We start from the raw sequence: 20,972 nt of genomic DNA on the forward strand, positions 1-20,972 counted from the left end.
CTTGGTCGGCACAATCAAGCTGAGCTGAAGAACCAATTTCCAAGATCTGCACTCTAATGCTTTTCCATTATTTGGAAGGTAAATACAATGTGTGATCAAAATGCCTCAGTTTCTCTTGCTAATACAGTTCCAATAGCGCATGATCTGCTTGGCACAATCTAGGCCAAAACTATTCACTGACCTAAAATGGTGTTATCCACCTTAAGTATTTGTTCCCATTACTCAGGAAATAGGAACATCAAGATCCAAGGCACCGACATATAAAGATTCAGTGGCACTTTCCAACTCAACAGACAGGGATAGTTGGCACTGGGGAAAATTATGATCAGGTCCTCCCAATAGCTCTAAATGTATGGACTGCAACAACCCTACTCTCAAGGACATTTAGGATTATTATGAGCTCCCATTTCATTTAGTTTGAAATATCACTTTTAGGGCTAGTACAGGCTGCAACCATTCACAGCTTTGGACAAACTGGGTGGCAACCTCAAGGACTGCACCCAATGTTGATACTCTGGCGGAAGAACATTTGTTGCTTTATCCAGGGACATGGGTGGTGAGAGAGTCATGTGACTGGAACTCTGAAAGAAACATCAATTTCTGATCAGCAGCCATCTCATGAACACTGAGACTCTGACTGTGTAAAATTCAGCTGATCCTCCTGTCAGGGAAATTATTGAACCACTCCCTGATGAAACAAAAGATTTCTTTGATTGACCCGTGTCTGGGTAAAGGAAGCAGGAGAATCGCTGCTTCGGATCATGACTGTAGTGATGGTTATTTTGACTGAACTATACCTGGGTTTTGGAAGCATCGTAGAAGTCGCATGTTTTGTCACCCCTACACAAGGAAAAAGGGAGTTGTGACAACCATTCGTCCAAAAGGATATTTCTCAGCAAGAAACTCAACAAGGATTGTTGATCCAGAGTATCAACATTTGTTGCAGTCTGTCCTCGAGGTTGCCACCCAGTTTGTCCAAAGCTGTGAATGGTTGCAGCCTGTGCTAGCCCTAAAAGTGATATTTCAAACTAAATGAAACGGGAGCTCATAATAATCCTAAATGTCCTTGAGAGTAGAGTTGTTGCAGTCTATACATCAAGAGCTATTGAGTTGTCAGCAGTCTGGTCACTCAGCCTCTCGCAGTTCCTTCACGATTACTTCTGGCCATCAGCTTGAATTAACTATGGACTTCTAAGACTGAATTTTAGAATGACTTTCCAGAATTGTGCCTAAATTATTGTAATGGTCTGGTTATCTCAAACACACACACACACACACACACACACACACACACACACACACACACACACACACACACACACACACAAACAAAATTGGGGATAATTAACTAATGTGTTAATTTAGCTAATGTTATATTGAATGGAGCAAAAGTTTTATTGGCCTGGACATGTGGTGCAATTTGGTTTTCATAGCAATTCGACAGATTTCTTTCCCTTTACTGTTTTTCTTTGAACATCCATTTGTACTCAAAAATGTCCTTCCAATTGAGCATTATCTCATAATGTATGAACAATTCAATAAACATTTTCTGTGCCTCTTAGAAATTTACAAATGATGTACAGTAATGCCTTCTAAAAATCCATAGTCTCATTCAGTATAATTAGTGTCACATTCTTTACAAAAAAAAACATGCTGAAGAGGAAATTGTTAGCAATCCATTTGGCCCAATCCTTCAAAATACTTTCAATCGCCTTCTCCTTCCAATCAACTTTAGATTTAATTTTTTTAAATACCTGCATCCTTGGAGGAGTGTCCATTCCACAAGTTCATCAATCTCTGTACAAATCATTTGCATCTAAATTGTCCTACAGGTTCTAAGATTACTTCTGCTTTGGAAACAAGTGACACCATCGAGCACATCATTGCAGTTCAAATTATGATCATCCTTGTAAATTTAAATGCACAAGTACTAGGGAAGAATTTGCTGAGATATGAGGGAAATGCCTGCATACCTACACCAAATATCATGGGCATTTACTTTCTCAACCCAGACTGTAATACCTTTTGTGCAATATTTATTAGACCTTGAGCAGAAGCAGTGATGTCCATTCACTTGAATAAAGGCATATTTACATGGTAGAAGTTCAAGTGAAATGTAATTTAATCTTTTGGTTAGTTGAGTTGTCTCTTATGACAATCTGTAATGAAGGATACATCATTGACATGTTTGAAAAAAAAAATCAGGATAGAGCAAAGCCAACAAGGATTTATAAAAGGAAAATAACACTTTACTATATCTGCGTGACGTCTTTGAGAATGAGTCCTTGTGGAGACAAAGTCTTCACAGTGTAAGTACGCAATGTCATGTCATGTGACACTACCACCATGTTAAATGGGACAGTCAGTGACTCATGACTGGGCATTCATGAGGCACTGTGGGCCATCAGCCACAGCGGAACTGCACTCAGCCACAATCTTCAATCTCACGACTGGACACTTCCTCCGCTCTACCAGCATCATCAGGTAAGGGTATCAATCCTGATTCAGCAAGGAGTGCAGGGGACTTGTCTAGAGCAGTCCCAGGCATAGTTTAGAACAAAGGATGAATTTGGTGAAACCTCAAGATGGTATTACATTCATCAAACATCAATCAACAGAGCTGAGCAGTCACATAACTAACAGATCAGATCTAAGCTCTGCAGTCCTGCCACATCCCGTTATGAAGATGAAGCACAATTAAACTCACCAGATGTGGTGACAGCTGGACAAACATTTTCATTCTTGGCATCAGGTTAGCCCAACAAATCAGCGAAGAAGAGAAATCTGAAGCATTTACAAGATTCTTCAGTCAGGTGCTGGGTGGAAGATCCACCTCTACTTTCTTCATTAGTGTCCAGTGTAATAAATGTCAGTCTTTAGCTCACTTGATTCATTCCACATGATATCAAGAAATGGCTAAATACATTATTTACATCATTTGTTGCCCTGACAACATTCCAGTTATAGTACCGAAGATTGTTTCTCCCCAACGTGTTGCACCCTTAAGCAAGCTATTCTAGTACATCTACAACACTGGTTAGTACCTCGAATTGAAAAACTGCTCAAATGTCTCAGCCACAAGCAACAGTACAAATCTAACCCTACCAGTTTGCACTGATTCTCTTGATAATCAGCAATGTGAAGGATGACGGGATAATTGACTGCAGTATCAAGCAGTATTTGCTAAACAATGCAAAAGCTTGTTGGATACTGTCAAAGTCACTCTGCTTCTGACCTTATTTCAGACTCAGCTGAAATAAGGTCTAAAAACCTGAACTACAGAGGTGACAGCATTCGACTGAGTATGGCATCAAGAAGCCCTAGCTATGATGGATTCAATGGAGGGGGAGGGGAAATAAACAAAGAGCGGTAAATAGATCAATTTTGGGTTGATACACTGTGACTCAGGATGAGGATTTGAGGTTCACCTTTACATAATCAAAGATCATTAAACATGGTGGAATCATTCATTTGGACCAGGATGTCAAGAGGCTTCAGGGGGACAAGAACAAGCTGAATAAGTGACCAAGAAAATGGCAAATGAAATAATATGTGAACAAAATTAACTATGTCCTTTGTTATAGTAACTGAAAAGTGGAGTGCTTAGCTGGAAAGTAGATGCAGTAATGATGAAGAGTGCTAACAGGAAACTTTTATTTTACAAGAACTTTGATTACAGGATCAAGTTTTAGTGTAATTGTATGGGACCTCACCTTAAATAATGTTTCCTTTAAGAAAGCAGTACTTACGATAGATGAAGTACAGTAAATATTCACTCGTTCCAGGGATGGCAGATTTCTGCACAAGGAGAGATACACTTGGGAGTTTGGCAGAATGAGAAGAAATTTCTTCAAAATATACAAAATTCTTAAAGGACTCTATGCAGGGAAAATGCTTCCCATAACTGATTAAAAAATAAGGGGTATGCACTTCGAGTCTAAAGTGAGAAGCAACTTCTTTCGTCAGAGGTGGCAAAGAGCTCAAGAGGCTCAATCATTATATTCATTCAAAACGAAGAAACAGAGATTTCTGGACATGAAAAGAATTAAAGATTATGAGATGTTGTTGCAAAATGACTGGGAAGATCAGTCATGCTCTTCATGACTGGAAGAGTGTGCTTGAAGAGCTAATGCCCTCCTCCTTGTCTTTCTTTGTTTTAAAATAGGTGTAATTTCCTTTTGTTTATTTTTAAAATCTCAGATAAAAGCTGAAAAACAGGATTTCATCTGCTCAGGTATAGCATAACCTTAAAGCAAGAAAGTCACCAAAGTTAACTCCATTTTTCTCTCTCCACAGTGCATCCTAGTCTGTCAAGAATTTCAGGCATTCCTTTTTAGTTCAGATTTTCAGCCACTGCAGTGTTTTGTCATTCAAAGATCCAGCGTTTTCTTACATTAATGATATTATACTCCATATAAATTGCATGAACTTCATTCAAATTGTTCTGATCAATGTTTTAGATGTAATGAAGAAGTAAGATCTTTCCTGCATGCAGCCTGGCAATGTGAAAAAGGTAGATAAGTTTTGGAAGAATACAAGTATTTTATTGGGATGAGTTTTGAACACGCAAATTTTGAAGGATCCCAGAGTATTTTTATTGGGATATATTTCCCAATTGAAGTTACACATTTATCAAAAGAAGTTTTTAAGTGTAGTGATACCAATAGCAAAGAAATCTATAGCTGTAACATGGAAATCAGATGATATTGTGGATTTGAATAGATAGTGAATGGAATTCTTAAATTGTATACCATTAGAGAGAATAATGTATAATTTACAAAATCAACCAGAAAAAAAATGATAAAAATTTGGAAACCCTACATGAATTTTATTGCTATGACTCTACCTGCAGCGTGCACCACGCCCCCATCCAACCCACCCTAATTAGTTTTTCTTTAAACTTTATTTATTCATTCAAAAAACAAATAATATGACATATACAGCAATTAAACATGAACATGTACATTTGTTTTATATATATATATATATAAAAAAAGAAAAATACCCCCCTTCAGCCAACTCTCCTAAGGAGAGCCATAAAAAAAGAAAAAATATTTAAAAAGTTAAATATACATATTAAAATCTAATCACTATAAATTGAAATATAAATATTCTGAGTATAACAGCCACTTATTAATAAAAAAATTATAATGATCATGCAAAACATTTTTTCCATTATTAAACAAAATTTTATCTCATTATACCATCTATTAATATCAATCATATTTGTATCTTTACACATACTAGCAATACATTTTTTCGCTACAGATAAAGCTAAATATATAAAAGCAAGCTGAAACTTGTCTAATCCCAAACCTTTCAGAGGTTGCAAACTACCCAATAAAAATACTGTTGGATCTAAAACTATTTTAATCTTATACAGATATTCTAAAAACGATTGAATTTTCTTCCAAAAAGATTGTATATGTACACATGACCAAAAAGCATGAAAAAAAAGTTCCAACTGTATCACCACATCTAAAACACAATTAGTTATGGTTTAAAATTGTTTTGTAAACTGCAATTAATTAAATAAAAGATATAGGTTTATTTGACAGGCTTTTTATTTTCCTACTTTTTTGGGGAGGAAGGGGAGAAAATATAGAAAAACTTTATTACTTTTGTGTCGTTGTTTTTATTATTTTTTTATGTTATGGATAAATGCTGTATATATTTTGACGCAAAATAAAAAATAAAATGCCTCTTCCTGTAATATAATTTGTCTCCTTTTATTTACAACTCCTCCAGTCAGACCAGCTATGATTAACAACTCTCTCCTTCTGCTGATGCCACCACCATTGTGTTATTCAGACTCTTCTCTTGGTGTCTCCGTTGTCCTTTTTGTTCTGTCCACCCTTTCCCCTTCTCTGCAATTTAAGGCAAGTTTCTAACTTACCTAGTTCTGTTGAAAGATTTCCAATGTGAAATATTAATTACGTTTCTCTCAATTACTGCCTCATCCATTAGGTACTTCCAACATCTTGGTTTTATTTCCAATTTCCAGCAGTTCATTTTCTCACTTTTCCTGCATTTGAACTCCACCCTCGTTGTAATCAAGTCCAATATTCCACTTGCCTTCCCAATTTTTTTGCTGCACTTGTTTGCCTTTGCATCTATGCAGATTAGTTGCCTTTCAAATAATATTCTGAGTTTTTATTATTTCCACCAAAGTAGATAGCATCACATTTCCAAACATCATCATTCTTGCCCATTCATTTAACATTCAATTCTATACACGTTGTATTCACCTCAAATTACATTCATACCATTCTTTGTATAGTCAGCAAACAAACATAGTATCTTCATTTAAATCACTGGTTTTCAAACATCATCATTCCACACACACACCACCTTAAGTAATCCCTTTGCCATAGGTTTGCCATAAGAAAAAGTTTGAAAACTACTGTTTTAATCATACCTAATTGACTTGGTTTCATAACTCCAATGGAAATGGCCCAATGACAAGTAAAATATTTCAGCAACAATTGGGACTAGAGCAGTGATTCTCAACTTTTCCTTCCCACTCTCATCCCACCTTAAGCAATCCCTTACTAATCACAGAGCACCAATGGCATAGGGAGTACTTAAAGTGGTATGTGAGTGGAAAGAAAAAGTATGAAAACCACTGATTTAAATCAAAAAATTGAGGTGTCAGCCATTACCCTTGTGGTATTTCATTGACCATAGCCTGCCAAAAATGGCCCATTTATCCCAAAACTATAAATTTGCTGATTCTGTACCACCTCCAAAGCCATAGCTATAACTTTTTATTTGGTCATTAACTAAATGTCCCTTTGAAATCCAAATCCACTGCAGCTATACGTCCCCTTTATTCAGTCTGATTCTATCCTCAAAGAATCCTAAGCCTTTTGTCAAACATTATTTTCATGAAGTTCATGATTGTTGAATGATTTTACAAATGTCCTGCTATTATTTTCTTAATAATACATTCCACCATCTTCCCGGTGATAGATTGCAGGTAAACGGATACCTTCCCACTTTTGGCAGTATGGATTGTACCTGAACTGAATCAGAATCAACACCTTAAAGAGAAGGGTTACAGTGTTGTTGGGAGTGTTGATGCTAATTGGTTATGGAACCACTGGACAGTTGAGGTGGTGCTGCAGTCAAATATTAAGGAAAACTAAGTAAATTCGGTAGAAAAAAAACCCAGTCATGATAAAGTATATAGGAGGAATGCAATGTATTTTATTATAATTAGTGCATTTGGAATAGGGAAGACCATTTTCATCAGGCAGGAAAAGGATGTTGTTGCTATCACAGTTGAAAGAAGGGCAAGTCAGATCACTCATCATTCCATGAAATAGAATCTTCAGATATGAAGAGGTGGGGCAGGTAAAGATTTATAATAGAGGACAGAGCATTGTAAGGTTGATTAAGGAATACATTCCTGCAGTGAAGTATATCAGAGAAGCCTCTTCAAATGAGACCATTTAGTAGAACTTAGGAACAAAATGGAACAATTACTTTGCTGAAAGAATATGAAAGAACTCCTAGCAGTCAGTGGGAGGTACAGCAATATGTAAATAAATCACAGAAGTGCAGAGTAATAAGGTTACAATAGAAGGGAACTTCAATTTCCACAGTACTAACCAGGAAGAGTTCAGAAAGGTTTCAATTGATAAAGTCCATCCATGAAATCTTTTTAGTCATCATGGGGAAAGTCCATCTTAAGAATGAGCCATACTCTATCTAATTGTAGAGCTCATCGAAAGAATCAAAGACTTGTTGATCCAAACCAAGGCTTTTATTAGCAAAAGACAGGAGCTCTACACCGGTGGCCGACCAGTCCAGAATGATCCGACCTGGCTAGGGACACAACCCTTTAAGGCCCAGACAGTAGGCGTGGCTTAGCTCTCAGCCAATCGCTGTAAGCACAGTCTAGATACTGTAACTATATACACTATGTACATTGGTGATAGATCTGTACCTATCACACTAATATTTGGGAATGCAGCAAGAAAAGTGGATAAAATACTTGGGGAAGAGTATTTCAGAGATACTGACCATAACTCTAAACTTCAAGATAGTTATGGAAAGGGATATGAATTGTCTGGAAATTAAGATATATATTGGATGAAAGCCATTTTCAATATTCTGAGGTAAGAAATGGAAAAAGCAGACGGTTCATGACTAACCAGTGGGAAGGAGTTAAATGGAAATAAGAGTCAAGGGCAAATGTGTTCCAATCAGGGCAAATGGAAATGACTGCAAGTCCAGGAAACCCTAAACATCAAGAAATAAAAGTATAAAGAAGTGAAAACGGGGGCAATTATTCAGGAATGTTGAAAATATAGAGAATAATTAAAGAGATCAGAAGGCCAAAGGCATTACACATCACTTAAAGCAGGATTAAGAAAAAATTCAAACCATTTTATGAATAGAGGCAGACCCCAGGTAATGAACGAGATCCGTTACCTGGGTCAGTCCTTAAGCCAAATTTGTACACAAGGTGGAACAGGTACTGACTGTTCTTATTTTGTATTTGTGAGGTAACATTATGCGCATTTATGTGCACGTGTGAACTGGGGAATAGCCGGTTTGTAAGTACGAGCTGTTCATATCCCAGACATTGGTTACACAAGGACAGCCTATATATTAAGAGCAAGGCCATAACCAGGGAAAGAATATAGACTGTAAGGGACCAAAATAGCAATCTGTGTGCAATGTCAGAGGTTTTATTTTCAGTGAATACTTCTTAATCTATATTTACACATAAAGTCATTACAGCTAGAGAATACTGGAAGGGAGAACAGTGAAGTTCTAGACGATGCCTGTATTATAAAGGAGGAGAAATCGTGTGTCTTTGATCTGATTAAATAAATTCCAGTCTGCTTGAATGAAAATAGAAGTGATTGCATGAGCCTTTACAGACAGTTTTTTTAAAAGTTTTTGCTTGCGACAAGAGAGTCCCACATTACAAGAGAGCAGCAGGGATAACCTAGATGAATCTTGGCCAGTCTAATATCAAATGAGAAGAAAATTATTAGAATTCCTAGATTAAGTCCCAAGGGATAGAATCAAACTGCATTTTGAAATATCGTGAATAAATATTGGGATTAATGAGCATGGCTTTATTTGTGGGATATCTTGTCTGACCAATGTAATTGTAAAGTTTTTGCGCGGATCGACAGGACTGGAGACCATGGGATCCTTCTCCAGTTTGCAGGTTAAAGGCACATTTCAAGCTTTTCCATTTGTTTTGGAAATTTCCCATACCATATACTGTAGGCTCTTTACAAATTGAATAGCTCCATATCACATAAATGGATCACAATTTTGGAAAACATTCTTTGTAAAATTCAATAACCCAACAGGTGAAATGTACGCAAACATCAGATTTTAGTTCCTGAACTTTCTTCTTCCAATAGCTAGTCTAAACACACATATTCAGTCCAGGATTTGTGCCATTTACTTATAATATCACATGAATGTGAACTGTGCATTCTCTCGGGAGATGTGATGTCATTGTATTTTCCTGTCCCTCTCAATCCCCAATTATATTCTATTATCATCTTTATTCTTCAAAAAGTAAACCTCATCCTTGACTTGCCTGCTGTAATAGTTTTCACATCTGCAATTGTCCAATCTCACCAATGAGATTCATCCTGTAATCAATACCTATTTTCTGCAAGCTCTATGTTGGAAAGTCCCCAGATTTATTAACCTGTGACATCACAATATCTGAATGACCTTTCTGTACCTGTGGCATCCTCATCTGCTTTGCTCCTTTGAAATGTCAAATTTGCTCTCCTGCACCAAATCCTCCCCTTCCTTATTAGGATTGTTCTCACTCCTAGCTAGAGGAAGTCTTGCAAATGTTTTTCTTCCTATCACAAGGATATCACCTCCATACTCTCCCAAGGTTCTTTCCCAAATAAAGACTGCCTCCTGGCAACATAATCCAAAGACATGATGTCAGATTCCACATGCAAGCTGAAGAAACTGAAATCCACCTCTCAACTATGTGACTCTACCACTTTACTGTCTCGTTTCCAAGTGTCAAATCAAGCAAAATCATTCCTCTCAGTCTTTTGGATATTTTGGCAAGTATTCAATCCTACCATGTCATTGCAAAAACAAGATGTCCAGACAATTTATGAGACAGCTGTATCACTTTTATACAGGAGCAAGAAGATGGAAGGCCATGACTGACAAAGTACTCATTACAGTTTTTACTAGATATTGTCAAAAGTCATTCAATATTTGGACTAAAATAACAAAATTCCTGAAAACAATTTAACACCCAAAAATATTACTCTCTGCCTTTTATAATAACCTATACAAATTGACAACCATTTGTCCAATTCAAGAATTTTCTTGCAGCATCTTGCTATTAGTCACTTAACAGTGAACATACATATTTCAAAACAAATATATACATGAGACTTTCTAACTGCATCACTATTATGTCGATCATTTGAATGTTAATACATTTAATTGAAGCAATGCTGACGACATAACCGAGTTTGAATTTTCTTCCACAATTATCACTAAGCAAAAAAAGACTTACTTTATTCATTTAAGAGGTGAAAAAAAAATCTGTAAACAACAATGTGGAGAAAACTAAAGTGGCATCATGACATCTGACTCATCTGATGATTTATTTGCCATTTAACTTTCAAGTGTATTTCGATAATCATGTATAAATGGTACCTCTCTGCTGCAGAAGTTATATGAGTCAATTGTATTTTAAGATTCTATTCCATGAAATCTCCTATTTCCTAATGGCCTTATGAACCATTTGGTTGAATGGTCTCTTAACTGTACAGTAGATGCCCAGGAATGCAGAAATATTATAAGCATCGAATGTGCATTACAGTAAATATTTCTGGCAACTCTACTTTAACAAGAAAAATCCATAAATTTGATTCAAGGCTCACCACTTGTTAATATGTGTACAGAAGCTTTCATGTCATTTGACTAGAGGCTTGGTTCACAGAAAATTCATTACAAGTCTTGTGCTTTTTGTAGTTGTTTTGATTTTTTTTTCCAGGAAAAATTTTACTGTATATTGATAACAAATCATTACTTTTATCTGACCATCCACTACATCACTGTGAAATAGCACATCCTTCACATATTATTAAAGTTATTAATGGCACACAAATGATTGCAGTTAGTGGCACTTATGTGCACCCAATTAGCAGTTCACTCGACACCAACAGATCAGTTATGCACTCAATTTCATGGATCCTCACAATGCCGCCACAAAGATTGAAAGTGAAAAATCTGATAAAAACTAAATAAAGCACAATCATCCTCCATTATAGAAAATAATCAACAACCAAACCCCAAAAAATCATTAATGAATTCAGGCTCCTCCATTGAAAATTGGCACCAACAGAATGAGTTAGACCAGAATAAATAATCTCAGGAAATAAATTAAAGATGGACTTTAAGTTCATCTTATGTGCATAACATAGATGAACTGTCCATAATGAATAAAAAGTGACTAATTATTTTAGGGGAATTGGGGAGAAGCCTATTTTCTTCAATTAAAAGTTGCGATTTCATCCTCCTCATCCATAAATCACAGGTAGCAATTTTTTCCATCGAATAATTTTAAAATTTTACAAGTCACACCATTCATTTTCCCACCAATTTATCAATTCATAGCGGTGATACGTTGTAATTTTTTAAGAGATCATACGTGAGAAAGACTGAACAATTGTTATATTTTAAATTGGAGAACATCACTGGCAAACAACAAGTGATGAGAACTTATGCTTACAAAGCATTCTGCAGTGTAACAGGAAAATAGACGGTGTCAGAAGCTAAATAGGTGTTCTTGCAATAAAAATACAAATGACTGAACACTTGAAAGATCAGATTTCTTTTCAAAGTAACCCTGACACCAATGATTTAAATACTTAGTGTTGAACATTCTTGCTTATGCTCATTTTACTTTGATAGAGATGTGAATAAAAAATTAATTGAATGTGAATCAAAATTATCAATTGGCGACTCTTCCATTTACTGCTGCTAATGCTCTACAGTCTACACCTCTTAAATGGAGGAATGAAATCAACACAAAAGCAGAAATGTCACTTGTGAGAATCATGAATCAGAATCCCACAGAACCTTCCTCAAATGTAGAGATAAGATCAAGAAGTGAGTACTTTAAACATCTTTGCCTGGCATTCAGGGGGTTTGGAAAAACAAGAAGAACGCTACGCATCACCAAAACTGCTAAAAGTAAATTGAAAACAAGATCGCACAATTTATATGAGGATATCAAAATGATAACTAACTGTATGAAGGCAAACTTATAAAATTACTCCCAATACTTAACTGGAGCAATATTATACTCACTCTTTCATTTGTATTTTACAATGTTAATTGAATACTGAGTCAAAAATTATCAGTTTCATTTAGAGTATATTCAAAATTCAATATCTCACTTTTGGATACTGATTGTATTTTGTTGTTTGATCATTCATTATTTTTGCCAGTGAACTAGTTAATTCTCTCCTTTGTTAGACTCTCTTTCTTATATTGTTCTTTATCTATTGTCCTCTTGCCATTTAAGAGCCAGCGTATTGTTTAAAGTTGCAACTGGGTTCTTTATTTTTGCTCACAATCTTTCATTCTTCTCTCCATAAGCATCTCCAGCTAACATTTTATTCCAGCTAATTTAATAAAAATTTTAATTTGCGGTATTGTTTCTGCTGTTAAAATTATGTGCAGATGCAATAGATAGATCTGGGCACAGCAAGTTAATAGTTCCACGTTTTCATGGCAATTATGGGAAAAATTGAAAGAATACTTTCAATAATGTGGGGATTAGTGGCTTGTTTAAACCATTTTTATTGGATACCAGGACAAGAACATGGTTAGGTTGTCCTAGTTTTCATTCAAGTAATGATTACAACAATTTATTTACTGTTCCACCCGTCAATTAAAAGTCATGAATTACCTGCAATTATTCATTTCCATTAGCATTTTTTGATTAAAAAAAATTACATTTCACCCGACAGGATTAATGACCAAACAAATTGGATGAAAAAATATAATTGGGGGAACTTTTAATTAACATCGTGCATTAAAATAAGAGAGCCATGATTTCAGAATTAATACACTGATTAAGAGCAGTTATTCCAAGGTTCAATGCTTAAAAATGAATGATCAAACTGATTGGAAATCAGTCTCCTTTTAAAAAGTCATTTTTCTTCCAAATGGCACGAGTTCAAAATATATTACATATTCATAATTTAAAAGGTGAATGCTAGAGGTTATCAAAACTCCTGAGGCCAATACCATACATAAATATGGGTACTTAAAGTATGACCTGTTTGCAGTGATGGTAGATTATAAATGGCAAAATTAATTACTGGCAATTTTTTTTTGCATGAACTGGTAATGGGAATGTGAAATATACACATTATTTTTTAATAAGGAGAATGCTTACAGAGAAGATGCAACTTGATCTTTTGTTTTGGACCCTTCACATGCTATTTGTTTTGGAAACTGTAGGTCTTATTTCCAATTATTTTAAAAAATCTTCATAATGTTCCCTTCATAGAGAAGATTTTTTTGGAGGTAATATCCTCACTTTATTCTTCAAATGCTTTATGAAATTATAATCACCTTTTGTAAAATGACATGAGAGCCAGTAAGAGGCTTTAGTAAAGTATGCATTTTACTGAAACATTTATTATTGGTTCTAGCTATGCATCAGGACATACCTAAGTGGAGTATCTCAGAAAATAATTACATTTCTACATGAAAAAATTACAACCAAATCTAATTAACATTGTTTTCCTTCTTCAGTAACACTAAATAATATTCTGAGATGACCCACAGGATAACGTTAATAACTAAGCTTTTGCATCAAAATTAGAAATCAGAACTTAATATTTCATAATTTCTCATATTAATTTCTCATATTAAAAGTAAATCATCTGCAAGCATTAGCACATGTGCAAAAGAAATGTGGAAATGTGGAACAAATTTTTTTTTAAAAACAAACAAAAAGTCATGCTTTCAATCATATCAAAAGAATGTTAGAAATTGATGAAGGATGTAAAATGAAATTATATTTATGTTTTTAAAGCCAAACTCAGTTTTAGACTACTTAGTGAATGCCAAAATAACTCATCTTCCTTATTTAAATAATATGTAAATTAAACAAGGTCATATTTCATGAGGCAAAGACACAGTCTGGCAAACAACAAATTGAGGATGATATTTAAAAAATAATTTGGCAGTATATCAGTAGAGTTTTAGCACCAATGCCAAGAAAACACCAGCTTGAACTTCATAAAACTAGAATTCAGGAAAAAAAATGACCTCATCTAATAATTCACTATTTTTTTTCAATTATTCTGATGCTGGGTTTCAATATTCTTTATTGATCAAGTTATTTTACATTTATGATTCAATTTTAAAGAACTGCTTGAAGGTATCTGAATAAAGGAAATTGAATATGTATGAATAACTTTCTCCATGTTTAATCTGTGAATGGTAATTTATCCTACAACTTTAAAAAGTGGTAATGATTAACGAGTACAAATAATCTTGTCGTCACCTTACCTTCACTGCAGTCTTTTCCTTGAAAGCCAGTATGAGAACAATCACAAATTGCCTTCTCTTGTACTACTGAGCATGTTCCACCATTTAGACAGAGACTGTGATTTGTGCAAAGGTAGTTTTCATCCATTTTGATTCCTTGACCATCAATAAGCGTGGTGGTCCCATTTCCAACCTTGAGGTCGGTTATTAATCCCTGGAATGGTTTCTGACTTCCTACTGAAGTTGATGTTAATGACAGCACCGATGAATGAAATTCTGGTGGAATTCCGCCAATGTACAATTTGCTGAAGACTGTCATATCTCGCCTCTTTGATTTCACTTCAACTGTTTTGACCTCTTTGTCAACTCTTAGTGTTGTCTTCTTGAAATTCCTCTGAATAACTACTGTATGCCAGAGACTATCATTCACTTTAGTTTCTGACTGTAGAATAGCTGGTTCAGCACAGAAAATTGAAAAGCGAAGTTGAAGGTATCCATCTACAATGAGGAGTTCCAGAAAATCACAAAATCCTTCATCATCAAAGTATACCAATAAACTACTGGAAATATTGGTCTTCATGTTAAAACTCATCTCACTTTCACAGCATGCATTCCACTTTGGGAACCTTGCCCACTGACCTCCAGCTCCAGTAAATTCTAGACTGAACCCAAGGTTCACAAGACATCCAAAAAGAAGGCCAAACCAAAGCAAATGGCCTTTCTTCTTGATGAGAAAAGCCATCTTCATAAATGTATATTGAACAATTTGTAGGATGTCCCACAATTTATAGATTTATTGCAAGCTGCAGAGTGTATCCCTTTTTGAATCCAAATTGGAGAGGATTAGTGAAGCAGTTCTCCTGTTAAGGTTTTGCTGGCAACTTTTTAGGTTAGGGATGTCAGAAGAATTGCTTTTGGTGTCCCATATTCAGAATGATTTTTCTTTAGTGATCAGATTACTCCTTTAGTTTTATGTTGCTGCTTCGGATAAGAAAACAAATAGCATTTAAATTTTCTCTGAAGATGGAATTGATTGATGGAGGTCCAAAAGATTGTTTTTCTCGAGGTTGGCTTGTGTATTTCCCTTTGGTCATCCCATTAAAATACCAAATCTGTTCAGAGATGCAGACTCCTGGTGCAGAACCTTAGATTCATACCACCATGCTAAAACAGACACACTGAGTCATCATTCATGGCTGCTTGGGCTGCCTGCTTCCCACTGGTGCTGAAAACTATAAACTGTCAAGTCGCTTAGATGCCTCTTGACGTGCAAAGCCTGTCAGCAAGTCTTCCTTTCAGGGACAAGTTGTGAATCCAGTTGTTTACCAGCAGCTTCAGCACAACTCGCAATCTGCAAGGAAAGAAAGCAATAAATAACAGGGTGACCCCTAGCTCAGTTTAAAACCATCTTACAATAATTTACTTTATAGACTACAAGTAAAGAGCTGCTGATGGAATAAATCGCCTCCTGCTGCCTCCACAAGAATAGATGAACTGCAAACTCTTATTGTTAAAGAACAATTAATTTCACTCATTATCATGCAACTCGGCAAAAAAAACATAGGATGAATCCAAGTATTCTCTTTAAAGTTTCTATTGCTTGTTTACATCTTTGACTTGTGTATTCTATCTTTAAAATACTTATTTTTTCCTAATTCAGTTAACCAATTTGTTTGTACATTTCATGGCATTTGATTCATGGGAACAGGTTAAAAAGGACGTGGTTTCAATAAGCCAATCTATAATAAAATAATACAGAACACATTCTTATCAGCAATATTGTTATCTTATTATCAAACAAATTAGGACTTAAAATTGTACTCTCAATTTGTTCCACTGAACAGGAAGTCTTGCAGCACCTGCTCAATTCTTCTTTATCCCTACTTAAATTTTACAAAATTAGACAAGGAATGTTGGCAACCAATAATTTTCTGAACAAAGCACATCTGAGAATAGCTGCTGAATTATTCATGCTGCGTATGACAATCCTGTTATAATAATTACAACACCACAATGACGTTTTATGAATTGAAATCTGTAAGGCAAGGTATCACAACAATTGGATTGAAAAACCTGTTAGAAACAACTGAAGAGCATTTTATGGTCACTAAAAAAAAACATCAATTATGTTCCATTACCTGATGAATCAAGAGTATAGTTATTAATTCAACACTATAAAAAGGGATTCAAAATAATACAGACTATCTGATAACTTGCAAGTAAAATTCAACCATCACTGTGAACAAATACTATTTAAATACAAACTGTGCATCCAGCAACCTTCCCCTTCCCCCACACACTTCCAACCTCAGAAGTCTTTTTTCCTCCACATCGTTATTCAAGTTAGTGCATGCAAGTGTTCAGAACTATGATACCGAACCTTGACGCCTAATGAACACTCAAAAATATCTACCAGCTAGCAGGAGCATTAATAACATTGAGAAAGGCTGTGATCTCTCCAAGGGAAGCACATCCTTCTCCCAACACACTCAGCACAGAGCGATCCCTACAGGGGTTTCTGCCAAATGACATCAAGTGTGGAATTTGGATCTTCTTTCAAGCCGGGTTTAAAGCCCCTTACCTTCAAAACTACACAGCTTCCAGGAGGATTTAAAACGGCCAGTGCAAAATTTGACAGGACTAAACTGTACCCTGAAATAAAAACGATCACATTTCTGTAGAAATATCAAGTGAACACGAATCAAACTCATTTGATCCAGGATCAAGAGGGGAAAGGAAACCGAATGAATGCTGGACATCCCACGGAGCACAATGGACAAGATCCGAGGACACAGCTCTTGTTAAAGTACATTTCTGGAGGTCAAAATTGATTTTGCATGTTCAGAAACAGTTTGATCGCAGTGAACAAATATTCAATTATTTATTTTGACAAGTGAAAATGGCGATTATACTTAATGTTTAAAAATATGGAGCATGTGCATGAAGCATTCAAATTCCAGAAGAAAAAGGGTCGTTTCTATTCACATATTAATTGCAGAAAATATCTTTGTCGGGTAGATCCTTCCTCCACTCCGCCAGCCTCTCCCATCTGTTAACAGCCATAAATTGTGGCCAATTCCACAATCTAAACCATAACACGGTGAAAAATGCCTGCGCTAATCAGGGAATCCTCTGTCCAGTCGTTTCATCAAGGCTCCTCACGCTGTTGCATTCATTGCCAGAACCTCCTCTCTTTAATATCCACCTTTCTTGTCAAGATCAAAAGGATCCCCCCCACCCCCCAGAATTATCCATCCGATAATAGACTGAGCTAGTCCTTTCTTTCGCGTGACACCAACACAGCGTCTCCCGTGATCAGAAATGGAACATTTCGTGAAATAAGACGTACGTGCGATTTCGTCCAGATCAAACGGGGCTCGAAAGAGCATTTGGTTGAAGCCAGCGAGAGAAAGGATCGCAGCGTTCAATCGGGCCACCACCACCTTCACCATCGCAATGTTCACGCCGGCTTTCATCTCCAGCAGCTGAGCATCGTCTCTGGAGCGACCAGCTCCAGCTCGAAAGCCAAGTCAAATACGGGGTTCGACCTGCTGCCCCCTCCCTCCCTCCCTGCCTGCCTGTTGGAATTGGCTTTCAAATGCCAAGTCCGTTCACATCCAAGGCAAGCATCCACCCCCCCCCCGCCCCTGCGACTTGATCCTCCCGCCTCGGTTTGCACTGGCGGGGCAGCAGACTCCCTCCGGTTCCTGCTCCGATTTGCAGCGGGTTGCTGAGCTGAACGCGTCACACGGGCGTTGCTCTTGAAGCGGATTGCCAGCTGCGCCGCAGGAGCAACTGTCCCCTCGAATCTCTCGTCCCCACACTCCGCAACGTCAGTCATTTTCCCTCGCCTTGATTCTCCCTCCACGCGAGAAGGGAACGAACGGCCATCTGCTCCACCACTGCCGCGAAATCAGAGGGCAATTAAACGCAGCGTGTTATTTGAAAACACACACACACAGTCACATCAAAGAAAATACTTGTGCAATGGCCACCAAACTGAGACTTGCAATACTTTCTAGGGGGATTCCATGAGGGCACCATCGCCTGATCAGGCTCCCAAATGGGTTTCACACCGGCCAGCGGGCTGGCATTATTTCCTCCCGACAGCTGGAAGGTTACATCAAAGTGCTACATTTGGACTGACCTGCGTTCACGCCAAGTTTCGCCAGGGAGGACAGGATTTGATCCGGCTGGTCCCTCGCCACTGCATGGGATTCCTCTGGTCCACGTTTGCGACTTCGATGCCCCGTCCAGAAATCCCTCCCAATTAACCGACGCCACACAGTTTATAAATCTCCCCCCACATTTCCCCGGGAGAATTATTTTAAACTCCAACAAAAATACGACGGAAGCATTGACCTCAAACCCTGACATAGCCGGTGCTTTCTCTCTTCAAAGCAAAAACAAGACCCGGAATCACGGAATTCCGAATTCCGTTCTGATCTGATACCCGACAAAGGATCATTCCGAGTGATGGAGAGAATCTCGTGCTGTGTTTAGTTTCCAAGAATATTTAGATGATATAACATCAATTACTTAATGTGCTTGCGTGCTTTTTTGAGGAAGGGTGGGAGTGGTAAAATATTTCATTTTATCATTAACAAAAAGGAGGGAGAGCGAATTTCACAATTTCAAGAGTGCCCGAGACGTTTTTTTTTTGGAGATCGTGAGACCTCAGGATACACTTTCAATTGCTGTTCAGCATCATGCATTCTCAAGTAAATGCTCGTTGAAGGACAGCCAGGGGAAATGCATCAAAAATTGAGTGGGCTTAAGGCTCTTGTTGATAGGTTCAGCTACAAAGAGCAGGGATGCTTCTTTGGATTGCAATTCATCAGTTGGTGAGAATCTGCATATGAATCCTTCCATTGCACCAAACTACACTTGCACAAGGAGCCTGTTGATATTTTCGGGTTCGCATTGGTTCAGCTGTCTCAGGACTCAAGATCTGAAATCCAGTTAAGTTTTGAATATCACTGAAATATCATTAACAATTTCAGGGGAGAAAAAAAATTATCCAGAGTGCTTATATTCATCCATGCCATGTGGAAATATGTTCACAAGCCACACAATTCAAACAAAAGCATACCCAACATACAGCAGTGATATGAATGGGACTTGTATATAAATATAAATCTACATTAATGTGAATATGAATGCAAGTATGAATTGTATAACGTGCCAAAATAGGCCACGGGGAACATGATGAACAACTAACCCATACTGGTTTGCGTCTGATGAAGATTAACTTCATGTTGCCTGCCTTTTCACACAATCACTGAGAGAAACCAGTGACAAAAACATTTACCATCAAAAGAGAAAATCCAATTTCCTGAGTGGGTAATGACAACACAAGGTTACTGGACTGCCCAAAATCAACCTTCAAATCTTAAGGAGAGAGCTGTTCTTTATATGAGCAGGTGTTTCAAATGTTCAAGTTTATTATCATCCGATTGTACAAGTACAACCTGATGCGAGTGTTGTCCAGTTATCAGTCCAAAAACATGCAAACATACATACAGACATAACACATGCAAAAAAAACCATACTGTATGCAGTACATAAATGAAGATATTAAAATAAATAAATATTGTTTCATAGATAGTAGAGTCTTGCATGGTTAATATGAGCAGTTCATTTCAGTCATTCAACAGTCTTACTGCCTGTGGGGAAAAAGCTATTTCTCATCCTGGTGGTTCTTATTCAGATACTTCTGTATTGCTTTCCTGACAGGAGTAACTTAAAGATGCTGTGTCCTCAACAATTTTGCAAGTTCTCTTAAAAAAAACACGATCCCAGTCTATGACATTGATTGGAGGAGGGGTGGTAGGAGAGCACTGTTTTCTTTCATTCTCAAGGTTCTCTTGTGATCTGTTATGGTCTTGAACCCTTGCCACAAATGTCTCATGTCACTGGTGTTGCACAGGTATCTATACATTTTATCTGCACACTCCTGCTTTGCCTTCCAGATTGCACAGGAATGCTCATGAGAGATCTTAGGGTCATCTTACTCCTGTCCTAAGAAGTGCTCAGACTTCTGTGTTCAACCATGGATTCTGGTTAGCCCTGTGAGTGAAGCATTTGATCTCAGTGATATTCTCGGTGAATTATACAAGAAAAAGATGTGGATGTTTCCACAGTTTATGGGCAGTCCTCCAAAGGCCTTGGGTGCAGATGTTGACTATCAGCACTTGACATGTGATCAGTTTTTAAAAATTTGCTAAAAACTGCCTAATAATCACTGCTTTATTCATTAACATGGGAAAATATAAAAACTGCAAATTGTATTTGTACTTGTATGCCTGTTTGTTTGTCTGTTGTCCATGCAAATCAATATGGAGCACTCTAGAAATGTCCAAGGACGTTCAGTAGGGGTAACATTTCATGCTGAATGTCATGACCACATTGAATTTAATCGTTAAGATCATATGAAG

The 20,972-nt window shown here is 36.9% G+C and overlaps 1 protein-coding gene across 17 annotated transcripts in view; it reads right to left on the bottom strand.

The window, feature by feature from the left end:
* The window catches only part of nrxn1a (neurexin 1a), a 1,705,359-nt gene that overhangs the window by 1,580,617 nt on the left and 103,770 nt on the right, over nucleotides 1–20,972 (bottom strand). For 16 of the 17 annotated variants that reach the window (XM_069931396.1, XM_069931400.1, XM_069931399.1 and 13 more), the window contains exon 3: nucleotides 14,557–15,886. In XM_069931396.1, coding sequence (XP_069787497.1) covers nucleotides 14,557–15,283 — 727 coding nt within the window. In that variant the 5' untranslated portion in view covers nucleotides 15,284–15,886. Of the gene's footprint in view, nucleotides 1–14,556; nucleotides 15,887–17,884; nucleotides 18,071–20,972 lie in introns of those variants that run through there. The other variant, XM_069931384.1, reaches the window with a different exon arrangement.

This window comes from Narcine bancroftii, chromosome 4 (genome assembly GCF_036971445.1).
Source record: "Narcine bancroftii isolate sNarBan1 chromosome 4, sNarBan1.hap1, whole genome shotgun sequence".
NCBI lineage: Eukaryota > Metazoa > Chordata > Chondrichthyes > Torpediniformes > Narcinidae > Narcine > Narcine bancroftii.